Below are 22678 nucleotides of genomic sequence, written 5' to 3'. Positions count from 1 at the left end.
AATTCCCTGTTTCATGGTTATGCTACATTAGTATTTTATTATTATTTATCCTAAATTATTTTTATTATTATTATATTACTTTTTAGCCTGTACATTTGTTAATTATATTTACTCCAACTTTTTTTTAAAATTTTTATTTTCCGTGTGAATAGACCATTTTTGGTGCTAATCGGTTTCTCTCTTCTTCAATTTGTTAATTTTTTTTCTTTTTTAGGTTTAAGGGATGTTTTGAAAAATAAAATGGAAATATACAAGCCATCCATTCTACAACATCAGGAAAAAATTATTCAAAGTCATTCACTGTTCAAGTTTTGCTTAAGAAACGTGTAACCAAATCATTTGGGATATGCTAAGTGGGAAAATGTCATTCCCAAGCACTGGTGAAAAGACACCTATTTACTCCATGCATGCCTTTTTGTTTACCAAATATTAAGATTGCAGTTGTGCAAAATATCTGTGTCAGTAAAATGTCATTCGTAGCCGTCTATGATGTCAGTAATAATTCCGCTATATAATATATATTATACATTTATATATAAAACGGTTTATGACAGCACAAACACCAGACAAAATAGATTAAAACCCAACATTTAAACAACATTTGTACAACGTAGCCAGCCAACCTAGAACTGAAGAGAAGCAAGTCCACAATGCATAAAAACCATAAAAACATACTACAACTAATTATAAGGGTATGGATTCCCTGGCACAACATACACACGCATCACCTTGAACCAAAAAATACTCTCACGGTGCCATTTGCATCGATTGCAACAAGTCCAGAAGGCAGGATTTATCTTTTCTTCAGTAGGCCAGCCTTGAATAACAAAACACCATTCATTGTTGTTACAAGCGCTGCAGTGATTGAACTTAATCTTCCCATAGTAAAACATATCTACGATATGTCTTGCAACAGAGAAAACTCGGCTTAATCTTCGTCTCAAAGCATCCCTGGTTCCTTTCATATCAATGTTGTTACGTTGATTCAAAGAACACAAGAATTCTAATGCATCCTCTTTTGATTGACCAATTCCGGACATGCCAAGTAGTCCAACTAGATATGCCGCTTCCATATGGCCTGCCGTGGCTGCAATGCGCATCCCATACAACGCTTCCACGTTACCCTGCATGAAAAACACTTCGAATGCTTCTCTAAATATCGACTCAGGGTTATCGCAAGCCCTGCATTGTTGCAAGAAATGCTGGACCGCAGGATTGGCATGGTACCAGCTAGGATGGTCTGGGTACTTTGCCATTGAAATGGTGTTCCACACTTGTGGAGTGTTTGCCAAAGTATGGAACAATGGGCACACAGATGCCATACGGAAGAGATCTTCCGATGATTGGGTTGCCACGTATAACATCACTTTAAACCAAGCTAACTCCGGGATGAAGGCTTGGGGCATATCCAAATGGAGATGCTTCCTTCTCTTTCCTCCGAGTGTAGTGAAATGTTTTGAATTCATTGCAATGTTTTTGGAATGGAACGATTTGAGGAGTGGAAGAGGGGAGAAATGAGAATATATGGGGTTTTGGTTTTGTTTTAGCCTCTGTTTGTAGTGTTTTGAAAAGGTGTTTCCACTTGGGGTTTTTCCAAGTTGACCATTTTTAAAGAAACTGAACCCAACACCCTAAAACTCAAGACAAAAGAAGGGAAAACGTCATCAAAATGCAAAGAGAGTCAGACAGTCAAAAAGTCAATTAATAACCTATTTGCATAGCCATTTTTAGGATTTTCCCGCCATCAAATTCATTGATACAAATGTGATGGATTACTGACTAGTCACAGAAGGTCCCATCAGATACTTTTTCATTTTCCCACACCAAACTACCCCTAGTAATGTTATTAAAATGGAACCAATGATGATGGATTCTTATCCAACTAGTTGCCTTAATGAAATATAAATAAAATAATATATTTAAAGCAGTGTCCCCTCAATTTTCAAATTAATATTTGGTAGTGAAATATTATATTGCTTTTTGGGGTAAAAGGTGTCACAATTCTGACGGTACAGGTGTCCAGATCGTGACCAACCCACCCACACACAGAAAAGAAGGATATAATTCGATTTGGGCAGAGATGAGAGAGAGCTGAGTGAGAAGTTTAGGGTTATGAGTGAAGGGGTATGACTGAGAACTATGAGTGAGAAGGTATGAGTCCGAAGAGGTTTCAGTGAGAAGATCTGAGTGAGAAGAGGTACAAGTGAGAAGATTCAACATGTCTTCGTCTTCATCTCCCGCTCAAACAAAGAGGTGTCAGTATTGTGGAGCTACAATGGTGCTTCGGGTTTCAAAATCAGATAAAAATCGAGGGAAGCCATTTTGGAAGTGTCTAACCTCCTATGTAAGTTTTCATTTCAAGAATATGTATGTGGGTGAAAAAAACCTATGTCTAACTCTGACAGAATTATTTTGCATATATGATGCCTGCAATTAGGGAGCCACCAGTTGCAATGGATTCGAATGGGTTGATGTAACCTCCGCTGAAGCAGAACATCAAGATGACACGTATGATGCTACAGTGCTGAATATGCTGAAGTCCATTAAGGACTTGGTATTAGTTTTATTAGTTGTATCAATTGTCATATTATTTGTTCTTTTAATGACCAATTAAGTGCACGGTTTCAAGGATTGTGAAAGTTCTCCCCAAAAAGACATGTTGCACGCACCACCAATGAGTTTTCAAACCCATTTTGTAATTTTTGTTCTTGAAATTGGTGGATTGACATTGAATTTAAATTATTGTTTGAAACAAAAGCATTTATTTGTTTGAAACCCAGCAAAAACTTTCCAAGACTGACTTTAAAAAAATAAAGTCATACGAAGACGATAAAATCACATTACAGGGCCAATACGATGCAATAATAAGACAATACATTTTTTTGAAAATTGCATAATTATTCAGTGTATATAGATTGTTTATTTGCGTATACTTAAAGTTTATTGATTATTTACTGCATGTATATCACATGATATTGAATGTTTATTGATTGTTTACTGCATGTATTTCGCATATTATTGTTCCGATATTGAATGTTTATTGAAGGTTTATTGATTGTTTACATGTTTATTGAAGGTTTACTAATTGTTTACATATTTATTGAAGTTTATTGATTGTTAACTGCATGTATTTCGCATGTTATTGAACCGATATTGAATGATTATTGAAGGTTTATTGATTGTTTACATATTTATTGAAGGTTTATTGATTGTTAACTGCATGTATTTCGCATGTTATTGAACCGATATTGAATGTTTATTGAAGGTTTATTGATTGTTTACATGTTTATTGAAGGTTTATTGATTGTTAACTGCATGTATTTCGCATGTTATTGAACCGATATTGAATGTTTATTGAAGGTTTATTGATTGTTTGCTGCATGTATATCGAATGTTATTGCTCCAATATTGGATGTTTATTGGGGGCAAAAGTACCACTCAAGTAAGATTTAAGGGGGGAAACGGACCTTATTCTTTCTTTTAGTAGGAAGAACAACTGTTAAGTATAATTTCCTATTCAATACGACTTCCTTATGGTTGGTGTAATTGGGGACTGATGTATATTGCATGTCTATTGTGTGTATATTGCATATCTATTGCGTGTATATTGTTTGTCTGTTGTGTGTATATTGCTTGTCTGTTGCCTGTGTATTGTTGTTTATTTCCTTCGTAAGCAATAAACAATCAATACACATACAATAAATGTAAGATATACACGCAATAGAGAAGCAATATAGACGCAACAGACATGCAATATAGACGCACCAATATACATTACTTTTATGCTACTGAGCTGCCCAAAACCAATAAAAAAAAGAAAATCAACGAATTTATTAACCGATTATAAAGGAGAGAGGGATTCAAACCCGAGGGGCGGTACGGAACCAATAGGGAGTTTTTATAGCATTGCACCTGGGGACATTTTTTCATGTGTTTCTATAAAGAGGGCATGGTTGAATAAAACATTGGAGGCGAGGCCATAGCCGCTTATTCCCCTTACAGAATTACCTTATTAAGATGCAACCCATTGCGATTAAGTCAAGGCATGTTGAACGGCTTAAAGATTGGGATATGATATTTGAAATGGTAACTTGCATAAATGATGACATATCACTTTGCAATGATGTAATACACTTAAAAAGCCATCAGTCCCTATTCACATATGCATTCTTCAAATCCCAATTCACATATGCAGTCTTTAAATCTCAATTCAATGCAGTTTGGTTAAGGTTATGTAAATGTCGTGAAGGAGTTAGGCTAATATTACACAGATGTTTGTTTCATTAAATCCAAAAATACTTTACACTCCATAGGCACATTCTATGTATGGGAATGACATGTGTCTAACTTCAAAAACTCATCTGCCTATCCATTTAGATTGCCTACGTGCAATAGATTTACAGATCCATTTACTTTTCTCCTCACCAAGCCTCAGCATCTCCATTTCAGTTTCTTCATTTTTCTGTCTATGCTTTGCATCCAACTCCATATACATTTAGCACAATATGAGAATAAACGTAGCGTAGTATCACACTAATCAAAATGAAAGCATGCATCCGCTATAATATTTGCCACTATTTTGGTTCTAATTGTTATTGTCCAATAACTTAAACCTAAAATTATGTACAAAAATACACTAAGATTGAGAAAGACGAAGAAGAATAGAGGAGCAGAGGTAGAATTCGAAAAGGACCCGTAGGTCTCTATTGTGTATTTACATGAGTTTGAAATTGGACATTCCCAAAACCTATTTAATCATCATGTACCTAAACCAAGTTCAACCAATATCATGGCATGTAAGCATCTCCCCGTGTTATCTCTGCAGCCAATTTCAACCGAAAAAAGGGCATGTTCTGCGAGGTGCAAGTAGCTAATGGAATCTCAGCGCTCAAAAGCTCAATGTACTTCAACACGAACATGCCACAATCGCCTCTGAAGCAAAACAAGAACTCGATCAATTCAACTAATGACATTCTAACGTAATTGACAATTTAAAGTAATAAAATTAAATAAAAAGTTGTGCTTACTGATTAGACTGTTGTGGAACATCCACACGTTCTATTGGCCACGGACACCACCAATCTCGGCTGCAATTGTTTGCGTAAACACCTTCTTCATAAAAGTCGATGGTGTTGAGAAGATTTGGAATCGTAATTGAAAGCGGGGCGAGTTCTTCCTTTAAGATCTCATCTGGAATAAGTGAAACCTTTGAATCGTACACTTTGATTTCACACAAAACCAGATCAATCATTACAGCCACCCAATGCTTGTACTTCGTCAACATACAAGGGGCATACACCTTATATACGTTCTGCCAATCCATCCCACACGCCGGAACCTTGCCATTTACAACGTTCAGTAAACTGTTTCTAATTTTCCACCCAACCTGCTCTTTTTTTCTTTTATTATCCGCAAAGCAAGTATGAATGTGATTCTTTGAAATAGAAAACAATCAATGGTTAAACACCTCCACAAAGCAAGTATGGATAATTTGTAATTATTAACAGCACTTGGTCAAGGCCTATGACATACCATAAAAAATACATCGGTCGTTGTCCAGTCCGATATTTCTACTTCCTCCAACTCTTGTTGTCGCTTCCGGATGAGATACAACCCCAAATCAATGTGCTGCAACATGTTTTTCTTGTCAATCTCATAATCTATGTACATTAAAACAAATGCATAATCAATTAAACTTACATCTCCTTTCAGCCAACCATCAGCTTTGACGAGGGAAGCGAAGAATTCAATCTCAGCTTCCACGTTGCCAAATTGCATCACCAAACTATGAATATAAAAAAGTTTTAGAACACAACAATTAAAAAATATATACACTCATGCCTTCTATCTCAAAAAAACAAGGGACTTACTTTGGGTTATGGCGCCATTCCCAACAAAGTTTCAGCAATTTCACCATATCATCATGCGGAATCGCCTTCATTGGGTCTAACATCTGAAGTCGGGTTGTCTCTGGCAGAGTTTTTTGAACCAATTCACTACCTTCAATGATCTTCCACATAGGAATGATCCTCTTCCTCTTCCGTAATTGGACCCCTTGTTCCACAGCTTTACCTTTATCATTCAACCAAACGTTCAACTGAGATAGCACAGCTGTAGGTTGATCCAAATCAATGTCCCCGAGAGTAAACTCAACCTTTGTCCCCTCCGTGCTCTCGCCAATGTCATCGCCAAGCAACATAACTTCATTATCTTCTTTCTCACATTGGTTTCTTTGCACTTCCTTTTCCTCACTTCTTTGTCTTTTCACTTCCTTGCCCTCCCTTCTTTTTCTTTGCGGATCCTCTCCCTCACTGACTTTTTCTTTGCAGTTCCTCTCCCTTACTGCTTTTTCTTTTCACTTCCTCTCCCTCACTGCTCTTTCTTTGCGCTTCCTCTCCCTTGCTGCTTTTTATTTTCACTTGCTCTCCTTCACTTCTTTTCCTTTGAGCTTCCTCTACCTCACTTGGTTTTCCTTGCACTTCACCCCCTTCAATCCCCTCCTCTTCCTTTTCCTCTCCCTCATTTCTATTACTTGGCCCTTCACCCCCTTCAACCCCTTCATCTTCCTTTTCCTCTCCCTCATTTCTGTTACTTGGCCCTTCATCCCATTGAATGTCATCCATTTCCTCACTTCCCTTAAATAGATGTGAGATGACACAACGATTCATCCTCTCTTTCAGTAAAGCTAGGTCCCTCCTTACTTTCTACTCAAACTAAGGACCTAAATAGTGGTCCAAAAGTTTTTCCATCCGTATGACCTTTAACTCAAGGACGTCCTTTTCCCGCTTTACTTGAAACAACTCGGACCTCAACAAGCTTACCACCTTGTTCAACTCATCAAGATCAGCACATGAAGAAGGAATTGACTCTGCCGAGACAATAGTAGGGCGATCCTGTGGCCAACACCAATATAGTTGTCTCGTTTCCTCTTCACTAGGACGTAGCGCCCGCAACTGAACTGCCTGTTTCAGAACACAAACAAGATTCATATTCAATCATTCTACTTAATAATTTCATTGAATCTTATAAACAGTTTCAAGGGCTACAAACCAAACCTCTTTGCTCTGGAAAAAAATAATTGTTCAACTTTCTCATCTCGGGAACAAATGTAGTAGTTCTCCATCACAAAATACGTGGGATAGCTATTGGATCAACAACCTTGCAGTAATTCAGGTCCGTCATTCTAGGAATTAATTCATATACCTAAATCTACACAATTCACCGGACAAAAGTCATTATTTAAGTTTTAAAGTCACAAAGCATAACTGATGTAATAACCCAAAACAAAATTCTTATTTAATTAGTAATTTATTTGGAGAAAAGACAATTTTGCCCTCAGAATATTTTATTAAGAAAAAGGTGACTTTTTGATCGAGAGGGAATTTGACAATTCCACTTATGCCATTGCGTAGAGCACGGTGAAATGAGTTCATAGACACGTAGTGGGCCCGAATCAAAGTTGTAACGAGAGAGTTATGGTCAAAGAGTCTCAGTGGCACAACCATAAATATTTTGAAGTTGAATTTATAAAACCAGCTCAGCCTCTTTCTCTCTCCTCGCGCGATCTCTCTCTCTCTCCTCTCCTGTTTTTGTCCCGCCGCCTTCCAGGAGACGCTGGCGCCGCCACAGGGCACCACCGGCCACGGGACCGTGGTGTTCGAACCACCGTCGTCTCCTCTTCCTTCCCAGACCATTCCCCGCCGGCGACGTGACCGGTGCTTGGCGGAAAATGTGAAAAACCGACAGGAGGTCACCGAAACTTCACAGCCTCCGATCTCCCTCCTCCGGCCACCATTTCCGTTGACCCAGGTATGGATCTTGAACCTCTCGAGTTGTTCTAGCTGCCTGTTGGGTAGGGATAGATCAATTCTCAGTGTAACTATCGGATTTTTGAGTTTGAAAATTCGACCGATTTTCGGCCTCCGTGAACGGCCACTTTTTGGGGTAGGTCCAAGAACAAAAGTGGCTCCAAATATGGTGTTTTACCTAAGGTAGGAGTTTGGAGCCGTGGTTTGAAGTTTTTCCGGCAAGGTGTAATCGCTTTGGACACCCATCGCTGCCGGCGCGTGCTGCCGGTGCGTGGGTGAGGGTAGTGCAGTGGCACTGTGTCTTGTTGTGATCCTCAGGTAGTCACGAGCGCGTAGGATTTTGCGGATCTCAATTTGGATACCGTTTGATCCCCGAACGGATTTTCCATATTATGCGACTTCCGGATTCAGTACTGTTGAACCGTTGGATCGCGCTCAAATTCAGATATGTTGCTCCAAATAATTTCAGAATCGTGTAGGATTCGATGGATTGTGAACCGGAGTCCCGGATACTCTGAAATCGCGAACCCTGAGGTTAGGGTTTGGAAATTTTATGATTTTACGATCGTGGTCAATCCGATCGTCAGTTTCAGACCAAACTTGCAGGACATGGTTCCTTAAATGTGAGGAACTTAAAGGAACTCTCAGATTGGTAATTGGAGGTCGTGGACCCCACGGGGTTCCGTATTGACCAATATGGAAGTTTATCGCTTAATGAAGTCTCGAGTCTTTTCAGGCGATTTTAAACATCTGAAATGCCTAAGTGGGCAGAAAAATGACTTTAAAGTTAGTGCACGCACTTCTAGAAGTCGGGAGTCGGGTTTTTACTTAAAATCTTATACCGAGCAGTTTTATTAATTAAATATTCATCATGGTTTACCCAGGCACCAGGGACCAGGCAGACCCGCAGAAGAGACCTTCAGGAGGTCTAGCTAGCTCGGACCAGGAGTACGTGGACTTTCTTTCATAAATGATTTTATATAAATGAGTTTATATAAATGAGTTTTATTATTTGATCTTGAATAAGTTTTATTAATTGTGATTTTTCCTAGTACGCTGTGTGAAGTTAAATATCTTATTTATATGCTGCTTAGTTGATATGCTAAAAACTTACAGAAAACAGAGTTTGAGATTTATATCAGAGAAAATAGCAGCATAGTTTCAGATTTAACAAAATTCAGTTATTTATTAGACTTTTCAAAAATGTTTTATTTTAAACCACTGTGAGTACCCAGTTACGGTTATTACCTTCAGTTATGCCGATGTCTACGGACATCCAGTTTACCCTCAATTTTGTCAGTGCACTTGACATTTGCCTCACAAGTTTTGGGGACGCTCGAACCGTGACTGCCAGCATTTGCGGCTCGGATTGACTGTGTGTCGCCGAGACCTGCCAGGATTTGCGGCTTGGATTGACTGTGTGTCGCCGAGACCTGCCAGGATTTGCGGCTCGGATTGACTTGGTGTCACCGAGACCTGCCAGGATTTGCGGCTCGGATTGACTTGTTGTCACCGAGACCTGCCAGGATTGCGGATCAGGCTGACTACGGTTCCCTAAATCCTGCCAGTTGCGGCTCGGGTTGACTTTGTGTCACCGAGACCTGTCAGCGGATCAGGCTGACTGCGGTCCCCTGAATCCTGCCAGTTTGCGGCTCGGATAGACTTTGTGTCGCCGAGACCTGCCAGGGGAATTGACGGAATTACATGGGTACACCCGAGTGGTAGTTTTAAAGTAATTACAGCGCTTTTATGCAAGGTTTGAGTACAGTGCTTTTATGCAAGTTTGATTACAGTGTTTTTATGCAAGTTTTGATTTCAGTGCTTTTATGCGAGATTTATCGAGCTTGAATATGATTTACATATAAGTATATAAATCTGTGAATGCTTTGAGTTTAGTATGCTTTAAATGCAAAGTACGTATTCAGTTTTACTTAACTATTTTTACAATGGGGGTTTGTATATTCTTAGGATATTTTATGAACCTTTATTTTTGTCCACTCACATTTTCAAATGTTTTGCGCCCCTAGGCTGTAGCGTGCACAGGAAATCCACCACCGGGCCATCTTGCCTTCCGTGCCTCCTTGCTACAAAAGTGTTGGTTTGAAAAAAGATTCACTTCTCTGTAAACTATTAGAATTGCTCTGATATATTGCCCTAGAGTGAGATTGGAACTTTTGGCATGTATATTGAAGTGTTGGCAGTTGGTTGTGTGGATATTTTGCTTGTTCTGACAGGTGGAAATTTTGGGATTGAGCAAATTACAGGGGAGACTCTGCCGAATTTTCGGCAGGAGTCAAGGTTGAAATTTCAATTAGAAGGGCAATTAGGTCAATTGTGCCCGACATTCGCCAAGTGTTCGGGTCCTGTCAACTGACATGAACATTATTACCATGTACCTAGAAAGCATACGTGAAACCTTTAAAACTCCACCCATCCCTTTGCACTTCACCATGCTTATCCTTCTTGCCCTTCTCATTTTTTCGGCGTGTTCCCGTTACCTTACTTTTCCCCTTCCCTCCTCCCTCTTCATTTTCAAAGCTTTTCGTATACATTGTTGCTGCAGAAAATAAACTGTCTTGGGTTTTGTCAAAGGACACCGAACCCCATGGATACCTGTTGAATGCATCCAAGTCCTCTACAAGGGTCAGGTAATTTACATTGATGTTCAAATGTTTGTCTCTTCTCAAAACCACTAACTCAACAAAGTACACAAGAGTTAGCTTGTAGATGTCATCTTTCTCTGTGCACCTTAGAAATGCTTCTTCTAAAGCATTACATGTAATTCCTTCGTCTGTAAAATATCTTTTCTGAAGTCTAATTTCAGCACTTTCTCCACTGGAAACTTCAGGCACTTCCCCAAAACTAAGCCCTATGATCAAATAGAAATCCTGACGAGTGAACTGAGCAACGTCGCACCCTATTAAGAAACTCAGTCCATCCAAGTCTTTCACACCCTGCCCCGTGACTCGACGCAACACAACCCCATGCACAATCTGCTGGCTAAACTGAATCTTATCTATATTCAGAAGATGGCCAAAGCATGATGTCTTGAATTGTTCTAATTGTTCGACACTCAACTTTACTAGAATTGCAGCTAGGGGTGAATTTGCATGTGAGCAATTGTTCACCCGTTACACATATGCCTCTGACTCTGGCCATACCAGCTACACGTTGGATCCCATTTCCTAAAATACAAGATGAAATAACGTGAACACATATACCACGTATTTGCACAATCATATTGGTATTTACACAACTAGTCAACCAGGCACATTACAAACTTTACAAAGTACATGCGCATAGGGATTACAGATCACAGGCTTTAACATCATCAAATCAATATGACAAATTTTGTCCAATACCTGTTAATGCAATGATTCTGTGAATTACAACCAATGGCATGTGTTTTATTTAAGGATCCTAACTCCAATCAATGGTTGATGCATCAGTGAGTGTGAGTGCAATCTAGGCAAGTTATGCACCTCACACACATGACAATTATTGTCATCTTATACACAACACAAAATAAATAAGAAAGATGTGGAAGGAAGCAAAGCAAAGCATCTGCTTTGCTATCTGCTTGCTAAGCCATTGCCATATCCTTCTTTCTTTCTATCTTTTTCTTCAGTCAGCCACTATGGTCGTGGATCAACCTTTATTTCAAATGCTTTGCACTTTTATTCATGAGTTTATTATTATCTGTTCTCATTTTTCACAGGCAAATTTAATAACAAAGGAAATAATATTTATTTCAAAAAATATATACATTCTAGCGCCAGAGAGATAATCTGCACTCTGCATTGCTTCAAATGTGGAAGGTTTTGAGGGCCTCCAATTCAACACCATTATCTTATTCATATCATTATTGACATGTTATTGACTTGATTTTCATTCGTTTTTTAACATATACCCAAGCAAAAATTAACATGCAAGTGAAGCACAAAGAAGAGATGCCAAATTCAACAACACTGATCGTACAAATTGGGAAAAACCATTACTCTAACCCTAAACTCAAATTCCATAAATTACTCACCAAATGGTAGTTATTGAACAATCGCAAGGTGTCTGTGTGGGGTCTTTGGGTGGCTTTGCTCCACAAATGGAACCTATCACTTCCAACGAATATGGCTTCTCTCCTTCCCCTTCCACTGTTTCGCCCCTTCACTGTTTCAGAATCCACGCCTTTGTCCCTTCCACTCAAAATAAATACTTTTTCAGGGTTTAGAGAACGGAGTTATGTTCAACCGTTGCTTTCAACCGTCGTTAACCGTTGCCTTCAACCATCGTTAACCGTTGCCTTCAACCGCTTCTCAGAGCGATGGGTTTTAGAGCGATGGGTTTTTTTTGTTCAAACTTCGAACTTGCCTCTCTTTTTTTCTTTTTTTTTGGGACCAACTTCAATGCTGGATATTAAATTCGGGTTTGGGTCCCTCACCTACCCAATTGTAAAACTTTATCTTAATTCTCCTCAGCCCTTGGATTGATCTGATGGCTATAAAGTGAACCCCTTATAACTTGACACTCATTATAGTCTAGGCGATGCTGTAGTCGATAACAAAAAGAGAGTTTTCTTGTATTCATAATTCGCAATTGCAACATAATTAGCATTTTACTAGGGTTGGCAGCAATAATAAAAAGTGATACAAAGAAAATAGTTTATCATTTTTTGTTGTTTTAATAGGTAAATTAGGGACGTTTTGAAAAAATTATTAATTCTGGTGTTTGAATTTTCGCACCCTGTTTAACGAGTTGTTTCGTGTCAATCTACTAACTTAACGCATCATATTAAATTCAAACCGAAAATGGAAAAATAAACTACCTTCTAGGTCAATCAATAAGAGTGTAGGTGATAGAAAGTGAAGTTTGCGAATTAGCCCCATGTTCGAAATCAATTGTGTATAGTGTAATAAGGACATAATTAATTTTTTTCACACCTTCTCTTGTATAGTGTAATAAAGCATAGATAATAATATAAAAATATGTTAAGAAACTTGTTGAAACATATTGCTATGCTTTTTGTACTTGATGAAATGTGATGAAAACAAAAGAATCAAAGGTAGACAACACATACTAGACTGCCTTAGAATATACAACATTACCCAATAACTATACCCAAGCTTGAATTATGCATAGTTTCCAATATTTGATACAAGTGTCTCCTACCCATTAGGGCTACTCATAGAGTGCTGGATCCGATAACCTTGGAGTGGGGATGGCAACCAAAGGAACCTCCTTCTTCAAAGCAAGCCCAAACTTCTCTGAAAAATCCTGCTCCTCCCCTTGTGGCAATCTCCAGTCAAAAGAATGCAAAAGCGTAGCAAGCAAATGCATCACCATCCTCTCAGCCATAGCGATCCCGATACATATTCTTTTCCCAGACCTAAGTCCCTTCCACTATAATCCCATTTACTATCCAAGAACCTGTTTGGATCAAACTCCAATGGGTTCTCCCAGTTACAAGGGTCTTTGTGTATGGCCCAGACGTTGATGAAAACCCGAGACCCTTTCGGGATGGTGTAGCCTCCGACGGTGCAGGTTTTGGTTGGGGAGTGAGGGATTAAGAGTGGGACGACTGGGTGCAAGCGAAGTGTTTCTTTCATGACGGCTTGTAAGTAGGGTAGTTTATGAATGTGGGATTCTTCTACAATGTTGTGCTTGCCAACTACGGCGTCTAGTTCTTGCTGGGCTTTTTGCATCACCTCTGGTTTGTTCATGACTTCAGCCATGGCAAACTCTATTGTGTTGGAGGATGTGTCGGTTCCAGCCATCACCATATCCTGTCCACAATATTGAACACCAAGGTCATATGTTAATGCACTATTTCATTCACACTATCCTTACAATTTAAAAAATAGGACATGTGTTAGGCCAGTTGGTCAACGCAATAAGTTTACTCTCTTGCACTCAAGTTCAAATTCCCTTTCCGTAGATTAGATTAATTTAGAGTATTGCTTATATTTAAAAAATACGTTTTAAAATTTAATTTAATAAATAAGTAATCAAATATCATATTATCTAGTTAATGACACATCAAAACTTGCCCTTCATATCATCTCTCATTGCCCCAATTAACATTCCTCCCCCCCCCCCCCAAAGTTAAGAAGAAGGAGCGGATTTTCTCACACACACTACTAATGTTCTATGGGAGTTTGAACCAGAAAGCACTGGTCTGCAAGTCAAGGCTATTTTTTATTGAGCTAGACTTCGTCGACATTGCCCCAATTAATTTAGTAACATAATATTTGGTTACTTCAATTTAAAGGGGATTTTTCATTTGGTTAACTATGTTGTTTTTTTTTAATTGAGCCACTTGAGTTGTAAGGATGATAAGTTTCAAAGTATTACTCCATTAATTAATATTCATATTGAACCCCAAGCTCTTAAGCTTCAAAGAACTTCATCATGCATAAACAAACCTCTTGACAGCTAACGATAGACAATGGATAGTTATAGGTATCCACACAAGGTCGGGTCGGGCATTATTTATTTATTTTTATTTATTTATATGTATGTGGACTCACGAGTCAGGTTTTTATGGGCGGACCGGGTTAGATTTTTTTGGGCTCAAACGAGGCATGCTTTAGATACCCAAGCTCAAGCCCAACTCACTTAACAATGGGTCGGACCGACTCATGGCCCATAACAAGCCCAGTCAAGCTTTTTCTCGTGGGCCAGACAAGCCTCTATCAACCTATGGGCTGGCAAGCCTAATAATGACCCCTAACCCACACCATCCCCAACCATCACATCCCTAACTTATAATGGATTCCCATATCACATTAGAGCAAGTCCACTCAAAAAAGATAAGGCAAGGCAAGGGCTGCCACTATTCATGTGAATAGTGGCAGCTTTGCCATTTTTGGTTCCACCCCAAAAGGCTAGGGTAAGGGCAAATACTATTTATTGTACTTTATTTCCTATTTTTTTATACTTTAAACCATTAATGTTGATAAGCTTTTCAGATAATATTTTTGGTTGCCACGTGTCACTCTTTATTATAAAATTATCACATAAAATTTCAGACAACATTTTTGAATTAAATTTTCAGATAAGATTTTTGGTTGCCACGTGTCCATCATTTTTCAGAAATGATTTTCGAATGAGATTCTCTGTTGCCACGTGTCTTATTTCAGATAAAATTTTTAGATATTTATTATATAAAAAATTATAATCTCAAATTTCAGATAAGATTTGCACTCTCTAAAATTACGCCATGTGTCCCATGTCAGATAAGATTTCAGATATTTTTTTAAAAATTATAATCTCATATTTCAGATAAGATTTTCACCCTCTAAAATTGCGCCACGTGTCCCATGTCAAATTAGATTTTCAGATATTTAAAAAAAATTATAATCTCATATTTCAGATAAGATTTTCGTCCTCTAAACTTGCGCCACGTGTCATCTCTATCTTCTGAATCCCTCTATAAAACTACACCATCAACTCATACCTCTTACACCATATCTTATCAATTCCTTCATTTCTCAGATTTTACAAAACACATTCTACTCTCAATGTCAAACTTGAGGGAGTGTGGATAGGCGAGAGCGAGAAGAGGAAGAAATCCGGCGCAGACGTGCTGAGGAAGATCGGGATGCCAATAAAGAATAGGAAGAAATGCTTGTAGCGGCTTGTATGCTTAATTAATCAAGGCAACACCACCGTCGTCGTGCCCCTGAATATGGACAAACGTAGGCAGTATCGGGGTAAGAATCTGTTGGAAGATTACTTTATCCCAAATTCGTTGTATCATGTTTCTAAGTTTTGAAAGAGATATAGAATGCAGTCACATTTGTTCGAAAAAAATCATGCATGATATTTGTAATTACGACACATACTTCATTTAGAAGTATGATGCTGTTGGAGTTTTGGGTCTTCTCTCAGAGTAAAAACTTACAGCTGCTTTACGGATGCTTGCTTATGGGGCATCTGTAGAGCAGGTGGATGAGATTGAAAGGATGGGAAAATCAACTATCCTAGAGTGCTTGGTGAGATTCTGTGATGTAGTAGAAAATCTGTACACGAGGGAGTACCTTCGCAAACCTACGCCTATGGACCTACAAAGGCTTCTACAAAAAGCTAAGGCTCGAGGTTTCCCATGAATGATTGGAAGCATGAATTGCATGCACTGGCAGTGTAAGAATTGCCCAACTGCTTAGCAAGGAGACTATGGGAATCGAAAGGGCCAAAAAAGTATAATTTTAGACGTCGTAGCTTCATTCGACTGTTGGGTTTGGCATGCCTTCTTCGGAGTTGCCGGATCTTAGAATGACCTCAATGTGCTTGGTCAATCCCTAGTGTTCAAAGATGTATTGCGAGGTCATTCCCCCAGGTCACTTACCAAATCAACAATACCGTATACTCTGGTGTGTATTACCTTGCCGACGGAATTTATCCTAGGTGGACGACATTCGTGAAAACGATTCCGAATCCCCAATCCGAGAAGGAAAAAAGCTTTGCTACCTTTCAAGAAAGTCACAGGAAAGACGTGGAAAGGTGTTTCGGTATCTTGCAAGCTCGTTAGGGTATTATTAGGGGTGCTGCTCAGATGTTTGATAAGGAAGTGATGAGGAGGTGTTGCGGAGCATTATGATGACTTGCATCATCCTCCACAACATGATTGTGGAGGATGAGTATGATTATGATGCTCCAGAGGTGTTCGAACTGGATCCAATGAACACAACCTTGACAAGGATTTATGAAAGGCCGATTGGACCAAATGGACATCCATTGGAGCACGAACCGTTAGTTCAGGATGGTCGATTCAACAACCCCATGCTTGATCATTACTAGGAAATGCAATCTTCGTATGTTCACAAGAGGCGTCAAGTTAACTTGATCGAGCACTTGTGGGAGATGAAAGGCAATCACAATGGATGAGGTCAAGATTAATGCTTTGTTTTCAAGTTTGCTTTATTTTGTGTGTGGTGTGGTTGGAATTATGTTTAATTTTGTGTGTGGTGTGTTTGGAATTATGCTTTTAATTATGCTTTGTTTTGTGTGTTCTTTGCAATAAAATAAAGTAAGTTTGTAATTAATCTTTGTTTTCATGTGCAAATATTTTTAATAAATAGTCATATAATTTAATGCTTTCTTTATTGAATAAAAGGGAAACAATACAACAATTCTTAATACATATGGCAAATCTTTCAATCCAACCTAATGGTTTTGATCATTTAACCAATCCGTATTGCTTGGTCCGTCGTCATGGAAAAGTTTTCTTCTCATCACATCCCTTCGCTTCACCTTCCAATAGGACTTTGTTTCAGGAGACATATGGGTGGTATCCATGGCCATGATTTTCATCTCTCTATCCTCTATGTCTTGTTCTTGTGGTTGCTGCCTTTCAATTGCAAATACTTCATGTCGTGCCTTGTCCGCTTCTTCTCTTTTCAAGTCTCTCCCAAGTCTCAGTGCTCTATTCTTAGCAACTTGCTCCAAAAATTGTGCACATTCATTGTTCGAAGTGCTCCCTTTCTTCGCCTTTGTCGCCTTTCTCCCAATAGGTCTTGGTGCACGTGGGAGTGGTGAGTCTTGATCCATTGGAGTCCAATGGCGAATCAGTTGCTGGCGAATCGTGGAGCAGTGTCTCATTCAACACAACCGGCGAAGCATTGCAAATGATTTTGAATCTCGAACAATTCTTCACAATTTCCCAACATTGGTGGCTCTGGAAACTTTTTTTGCCTTGCCTCGTGGCACCGAACCACATTGTGCTTGTTGACAGGACCCAAGCCAAATTCCGCTTTGGAATTCGAGTCGAACCCTGTGCGTGTCTGATACTTGGCGAATGTCGGGCACAAATAACCTATTTGCCCTTCCACTTGAAATTTTAACCTTGACTCCTACCGAAATTTCAGCAGAGTCTCCCCTATATTTCGTTCAATTCCAAAACTTACACCTGTCAAAACGAGCATAAATATCCATACAACCAACAGCCAGCATACTTAAGATACACTACCCAGTTCAATTCTCCATCTAAGGCAAATATCAGAGCAGTTCTAATAGTATACAGATAAGTCAATCTTTTTACAAACCCACACTTTTGTAACGATATGGCGCGGAAGGCAAGATGGCCCGGTGGTGGTTTTCCTGTGCACGCTACAGCCTGGGGGCGCAAAACATTTGAAAATGTGAGTGGACCAAAATAAGGGTTCATAAAATATCTAAGAATATACTAACCCCCATTGTAAAATAGTTAAGTGAACTGAATATATACTCTGCATTTGAAGTATACTAAACTCACGGCATTCACATCAAGGTATTTATATATTTAAATAAATATATACAATCGTATTCAAGATAAAATTTTCATGAAAGCACTGAAATCAAAACTTGCATAAAAACACTGAAATCAAACCTGCATAAAAGCAATGTACTCAAACCTTGAATCAAAGCACTGTAATTAATCAAAACTACCACTCGAATGTACCCCTGTAATTCCGTCAATTCCCCTGGCAGGTCTCGGCGACACACAGTCTATCCGAGCCGCAAATCCTGGCAGGATTCAGGGGACCGCAGTCAGCCTGATCTGCTGGCAGGTCTCGGTGACACAAAGTCAACTCGAGCCGCAATTGGCAAGATTCAGGGGACCATAGTCAGCCTGATCCGCAATCCTGGCAGACCTCGGCGACACCAAGTCAAACCGAGCTGCAAATCCTGGCAGACCTCGGCGACACCAAGTCAAACCGAGCTGCGAATCCTGACACTCACGGTCCGAGCGTCCCCGAAACTCGTGAGGCAAATGTCAAGTGCACTGAAAAACTGAGAATAAACTGGATGTCCGTAGGCATCGGTATAACTGTGGGTAATAACCATAATTGGGTACATGGTGGTTTTAAAATAAACTATTTTAGAAAAGTCTGATAATTAACTGTAATTTGACAAATCTGAAACTAAGCTGCTATTTCCTCTGATATAAATCTCAAATTCTGCTTTTTATATCACTTTAGCATAGTTAACTAAACAGCGTATAAATAAGACATAATTTCACAAACATGTTAGGAAAATCACAATGAATAAAACTTATGCAAGATCAAATAATGAAATTTATTTATATAAATCATTTATAAAAGAAAATTCCACTCACTCCTGGTCCGAGCTAGCTAGACCTCCTGAAGGTCTCTCCCGTGGGCCTGCCTGGTCCCGGGTGCCTGGGTAAACCATCATGAATATTTAATTAATAAAACTGCTCGGTATAAGATTTTAAATAAAACCCTGACCCTCGACTTCTAAAAGTGCGTGCACTAACTTTAAAGTCTTTTTTTTCTACCCACTTAGGCATTTCAGATGTTTAAAATCGTCTAAAAAGACTCGAGATTTCATTAAGCGATAAACTTCCATATTAGTCGATATGGAACCCCGTGGGTCCACGACCTCCAATGACCAATCTGAGAGTTCCTTTAAGTTCCTCACGTTTAAGGAACCATGTCCTGCAAGTTTGGTCTGAAACTGACGATCGGATTGACCACGATCGTGAAATCATAAAATTTCCAAATCCTAGCCCCAGGGTTCGCGATTTCGGAGTATTTGGGACTCCGATTCACAATCCGTCGAATCCTACACGATTCTGAAATTATCTGGAACAACATATCTGAATTTGAGCGCGATCCAACGGTTCAGCAGTATCGAACCTGAAAATCGCACAATATGAAAAATCCGTTCGGAGCTCAAACGGTATCCGAATTGAGATCCGCGAAATCCTACGCGCTCGTGACAACACGAAGATCACAAAAATACCTAGGGTCACTACAGTACCCTCACCCACGCTCCGGCAGCGATGGGTGTCTAAAGCGATTATGCCTCACCGGAAAAACTTCAAACCACAGCTCCAAACTCCTACCCTATGTAAAACACTATATTTGGAGCCACTTTTGTTCTTGGACCTACCCCAAAAAGTGGGCGGAAGTGGCTAATCACGGCGGCCAAAAATCGGCCGAATTTTCAATTCGAAAACTGGGTTATCTACGGTCAAAATTGATGCAAACCCATCCAACCATCAGTTAGAGCATGGAAAATAGGTAGGAATCCATACCTTACTCGACAAATTTGGAGAAGAATTGAGGGAGAACGAGTGACTTGAAGATCCGGTGAGCATCGTCTGTTCCCGCGCGATTTTCGGCCAGCACAGGTCACGTCGCCGGCAGGGAACGGTCGGGGAAGGAAGAGGACGTCGTCCCGGTCGTTTTGGTTCGGCCCCGTCCACAGCCGTGGTCGGTGGCCGGAGATAGAAAGGAGAGAAGGAGGAGGGGCGGAGAGGTCGCGGAAGAGAGTGAGGGAGAGAGAGAGAGAGAGAAAGCTGGTTTTTATAAATCCAACTTTGAAATATTTACGATTATGCCACTGAGACTCTTTTGACCATAACTCTCTCGTTACAACTCCAATTCGGGCCCACTATGTGTTTATGAACTCATTTCACCGTGCTCTTCGCAACGGTGTAAGTGGAATTGTCAAATTCCTTCTTGATCAAAAAGTCACCTTTTTCTTAATAAAATATTCCGATGGCAAAATCATCTTTTCTCCAAATAAATTACTAATTAAATAAGAATTTTTGTTTTGGGTTATTACAATTACGATCTATTTTAAAAAAAAATGGAAATGCAACCAAAAAAATAAATATGGAAGAAACTATAAATCATTTGGCATTGCAAGAAAAAAAAAATGATTATGCAACAAAATATAAACAATTTAGAAATGCAAGAAATAAAATGATTATGCAACAAAATATAAATAAATTAGAAATTCATAAAATAAAATGATTATGCAAGAAAAAAATAAATATGGAAGAAAATATAAGCAATTTACATATGCAAAAAAAAAAAAAAAGGATTATGCAACAAAATAAAAATAAATTAGAAATGCAAGAAAAAAAAATTAATATGCTAGAACAAAAAAGTTACATTAAATTGAATATCTGTGAATTATAAATATTTTACCTCATTAGTAAGATTTTGACCGCTTCGAATGTTGTCCATCGCTTTTGCCAAGGCATCCCTCCATTTCCCTAACTCTTTATTCAAAATTTTCCATCTAGACTGTAAGGCCATTTTCGTCCGAGCCGAACTGGATCTTTCAGCAAACTCTTCATGAATTTTTTTCGACATATGAGCAAACTTCATCTCATTGCCTGTTATAGGGCAATGACTAACTTTCACCCAAGACTCACACAACACAATATCTTCCACAGTAGTCCAAGCACCTCCGGCTTCTACAGAAGAGCCCATTTGTTTTCTGATACAAATGGAAACTAGTAGAAAAATGTGAGTGGAATGGAAAAAAAATTGGAAGGAGAAGAGTTTGTATGAAGATTTGGTGTGAAAAGTGAACACAATTAATAGGTATTTATAGGGAAAAATTACAATATTTTTTTGTTATTTTTTTAAAAAAATTTCGAATGCCGTTGGATTTCTAGAAAAAAAAAAAAAAAAACCATTGCAGCGCCCAAGGAGCTCCACGTGGCATTTTTCCGTTGGGCTCTATCAGCGCTGACATCAGCGAGCGAAAGTCAAATTTTTTTACCGTTGGCACGTGAAATTCATGCGTCAACGGTAAAAAAAATTTGAATTTACGGTGGCTGACGTCAGCGCCTTCGGGCTTGAGCCCAGGCAGATTTTGCTCGTGGGCTAGCCCGGGTTGGTGGGACCCATCGCTTTCCCGGGCTGCTCCTTGCACGCTAGAGGCCTTCTGGGCTCGAATGGAGGCCCTTTTGCCTAATTTTAGAGCAGGGGTGGACTTGCTCTTATATAAAATACAACCCAAAGGCTAATATATTTTTTTATTTATATATATAATAATTTAAATTACTTTAAATTAACATAATTTTGAGGAAAAATTAAATTTGAGCGCAAGAGAGAACGGTCACAATATGCTGATCAACTGACTTAACACAATATATACTGACACTTCGTATTTGATAAATACAAAAAAAATTAAAATAACCTCAAATATGCAGATATATAAAAATGAATTGTCAAGAATTGCCTACATACCACATACAATAAATTTTAAAAAAAATTAAAAGAGAGAAGAACATACCACAAGCAGGGATTTGACGTGGTTCATGGTGAGAGGCATCTTAGAGCATCTCCAAGGGAGATGTCAAATACCAAACATCAAATTTAAATTTGATGGTTGATGTGGCAATTTGACATCTTACACAGCTTTACATTCTACCCAATATGTCAAATTAAATTATTATTTTATTAAATTTTAGTGTTGATTTATTTTCAATTAAAAAGAAAAGAAAAGAAATAATAATAAAATATTCATTTAACATCTTGCTTCAATCTAGGCATCCTCTGTGCTATCAACAACTATGGTGAAAGTGTGTGAAGACAATCATAATCAAGTAAACACCAAACAGCAGATAATAATGACTAGTCAACTATAAGGACACAAACCCAGAATTTATACAATGACTAGTCAACCACAATTCATATGATGACTAGTCAACCACCAAGAACACAAACCCAGAAATTCATACGATGACTAGTCAACCACCAAGAACACAAACCCAGAAATTCATACGATGACTAGTCAACCACCAAGAACACAAACCCAGAAATTCATACGATGACTAGTCAACCACCAAGAACAGAAACCCAGAAAAATTACAGAGATGCAATCAGAAATTGTTCACCCAGAAACCCACCATTGGGAAAAACTGGGGGTCATCAACCGACCAGGCAATCCACTAAGTAGAAAAAGATTCTTACAAAGGAACACAAGCAAGCTCAAGCAAAACCTAGATCTATTTAGGAAGATGAGCAATACCTCCTTTGTGCAATCTTCTTCTCCAACTTAGCAAAGCTTGAAGCTCAGTTCTTCATGGCAATGGCAGCTCCTTCTCCAGCTCTTTCATCCCATGGCAC

The 22678-nt window shown here is 38.9% G+C and overlaps 2 protein-coding genes and 1 long non-coding RNA gene across 3 annotated transcripts; all 3 read right to left on the bottom strand.

The window, feature by feature from the left end:
- Nucleotides 1-680: 680 nt before the first annotated feature.
- Nucleotides 681-1466, bottom strand: LOC117612425. Its single transcript, XM_034341108.1, has one exon. The coding sequence runs from the start codon at nt 1464-1466 to the stop codon at nt 681-683; it is 786 nt and encodes a 261-aa protein (XP_034196999.1).
- A 3933-nt stretch (nt 1467-5399) lies between these two features.
- On the bottom strand, nt 5400-5690 carry LOC117612428. Its single transcript, XR_004583397.1, has 2 exons — nt 5533-5690; nt 5400-5434 (listed from the first exon to the last, which is right to left on the bottom strand). It is a non-coding gene; the product is annotated as an uncharacterized LOC117612428 (long non-coding RNA).
- Nucleotides 5691-12980: 7290 nt separating this feature from the next.
- LOC117612424 (cytochrome P450 76C1-like) lies at nt 12981-21881 on the bottom strand. The gene is given in 3 exon segments (XM_034341107.1): nt 12981-13189; nt 13192-13585; nt 21843-21881. Coding segments are annotated over 3 exon segments (642 nt in total).
- Nucleotides 21882-22678: the final 797 nt, after the last annotated feature.

This window comes from Prunus dulcis, unplaced genomic scaffold (genome assembly GCF_902201215.1).
Source record: "Prunus dulcis unplaced genomic scaffold, ALMONDv2, whole genome shotgun sequence".
Lineage (NCBI taxonomy): Eukaryota > Viridiplantae > Streptophyta > Magnoliopsida > Rosales > Rosaceae > Prunus > Prunus dulcis.
This window is presented reverse-complemented; position numbering and strand designations above follow the sequence as displayed.

Bases quoted from the DNA above. Each gene is read 5' to 3' on its own strand.
- LOC117612425 (XM_034341108.1), bottom strand. From the start codon at position 1,466: ATGAATTCAAAACATTTCACTACACTCGGAGGAAAGAGAAGGAAGCAT.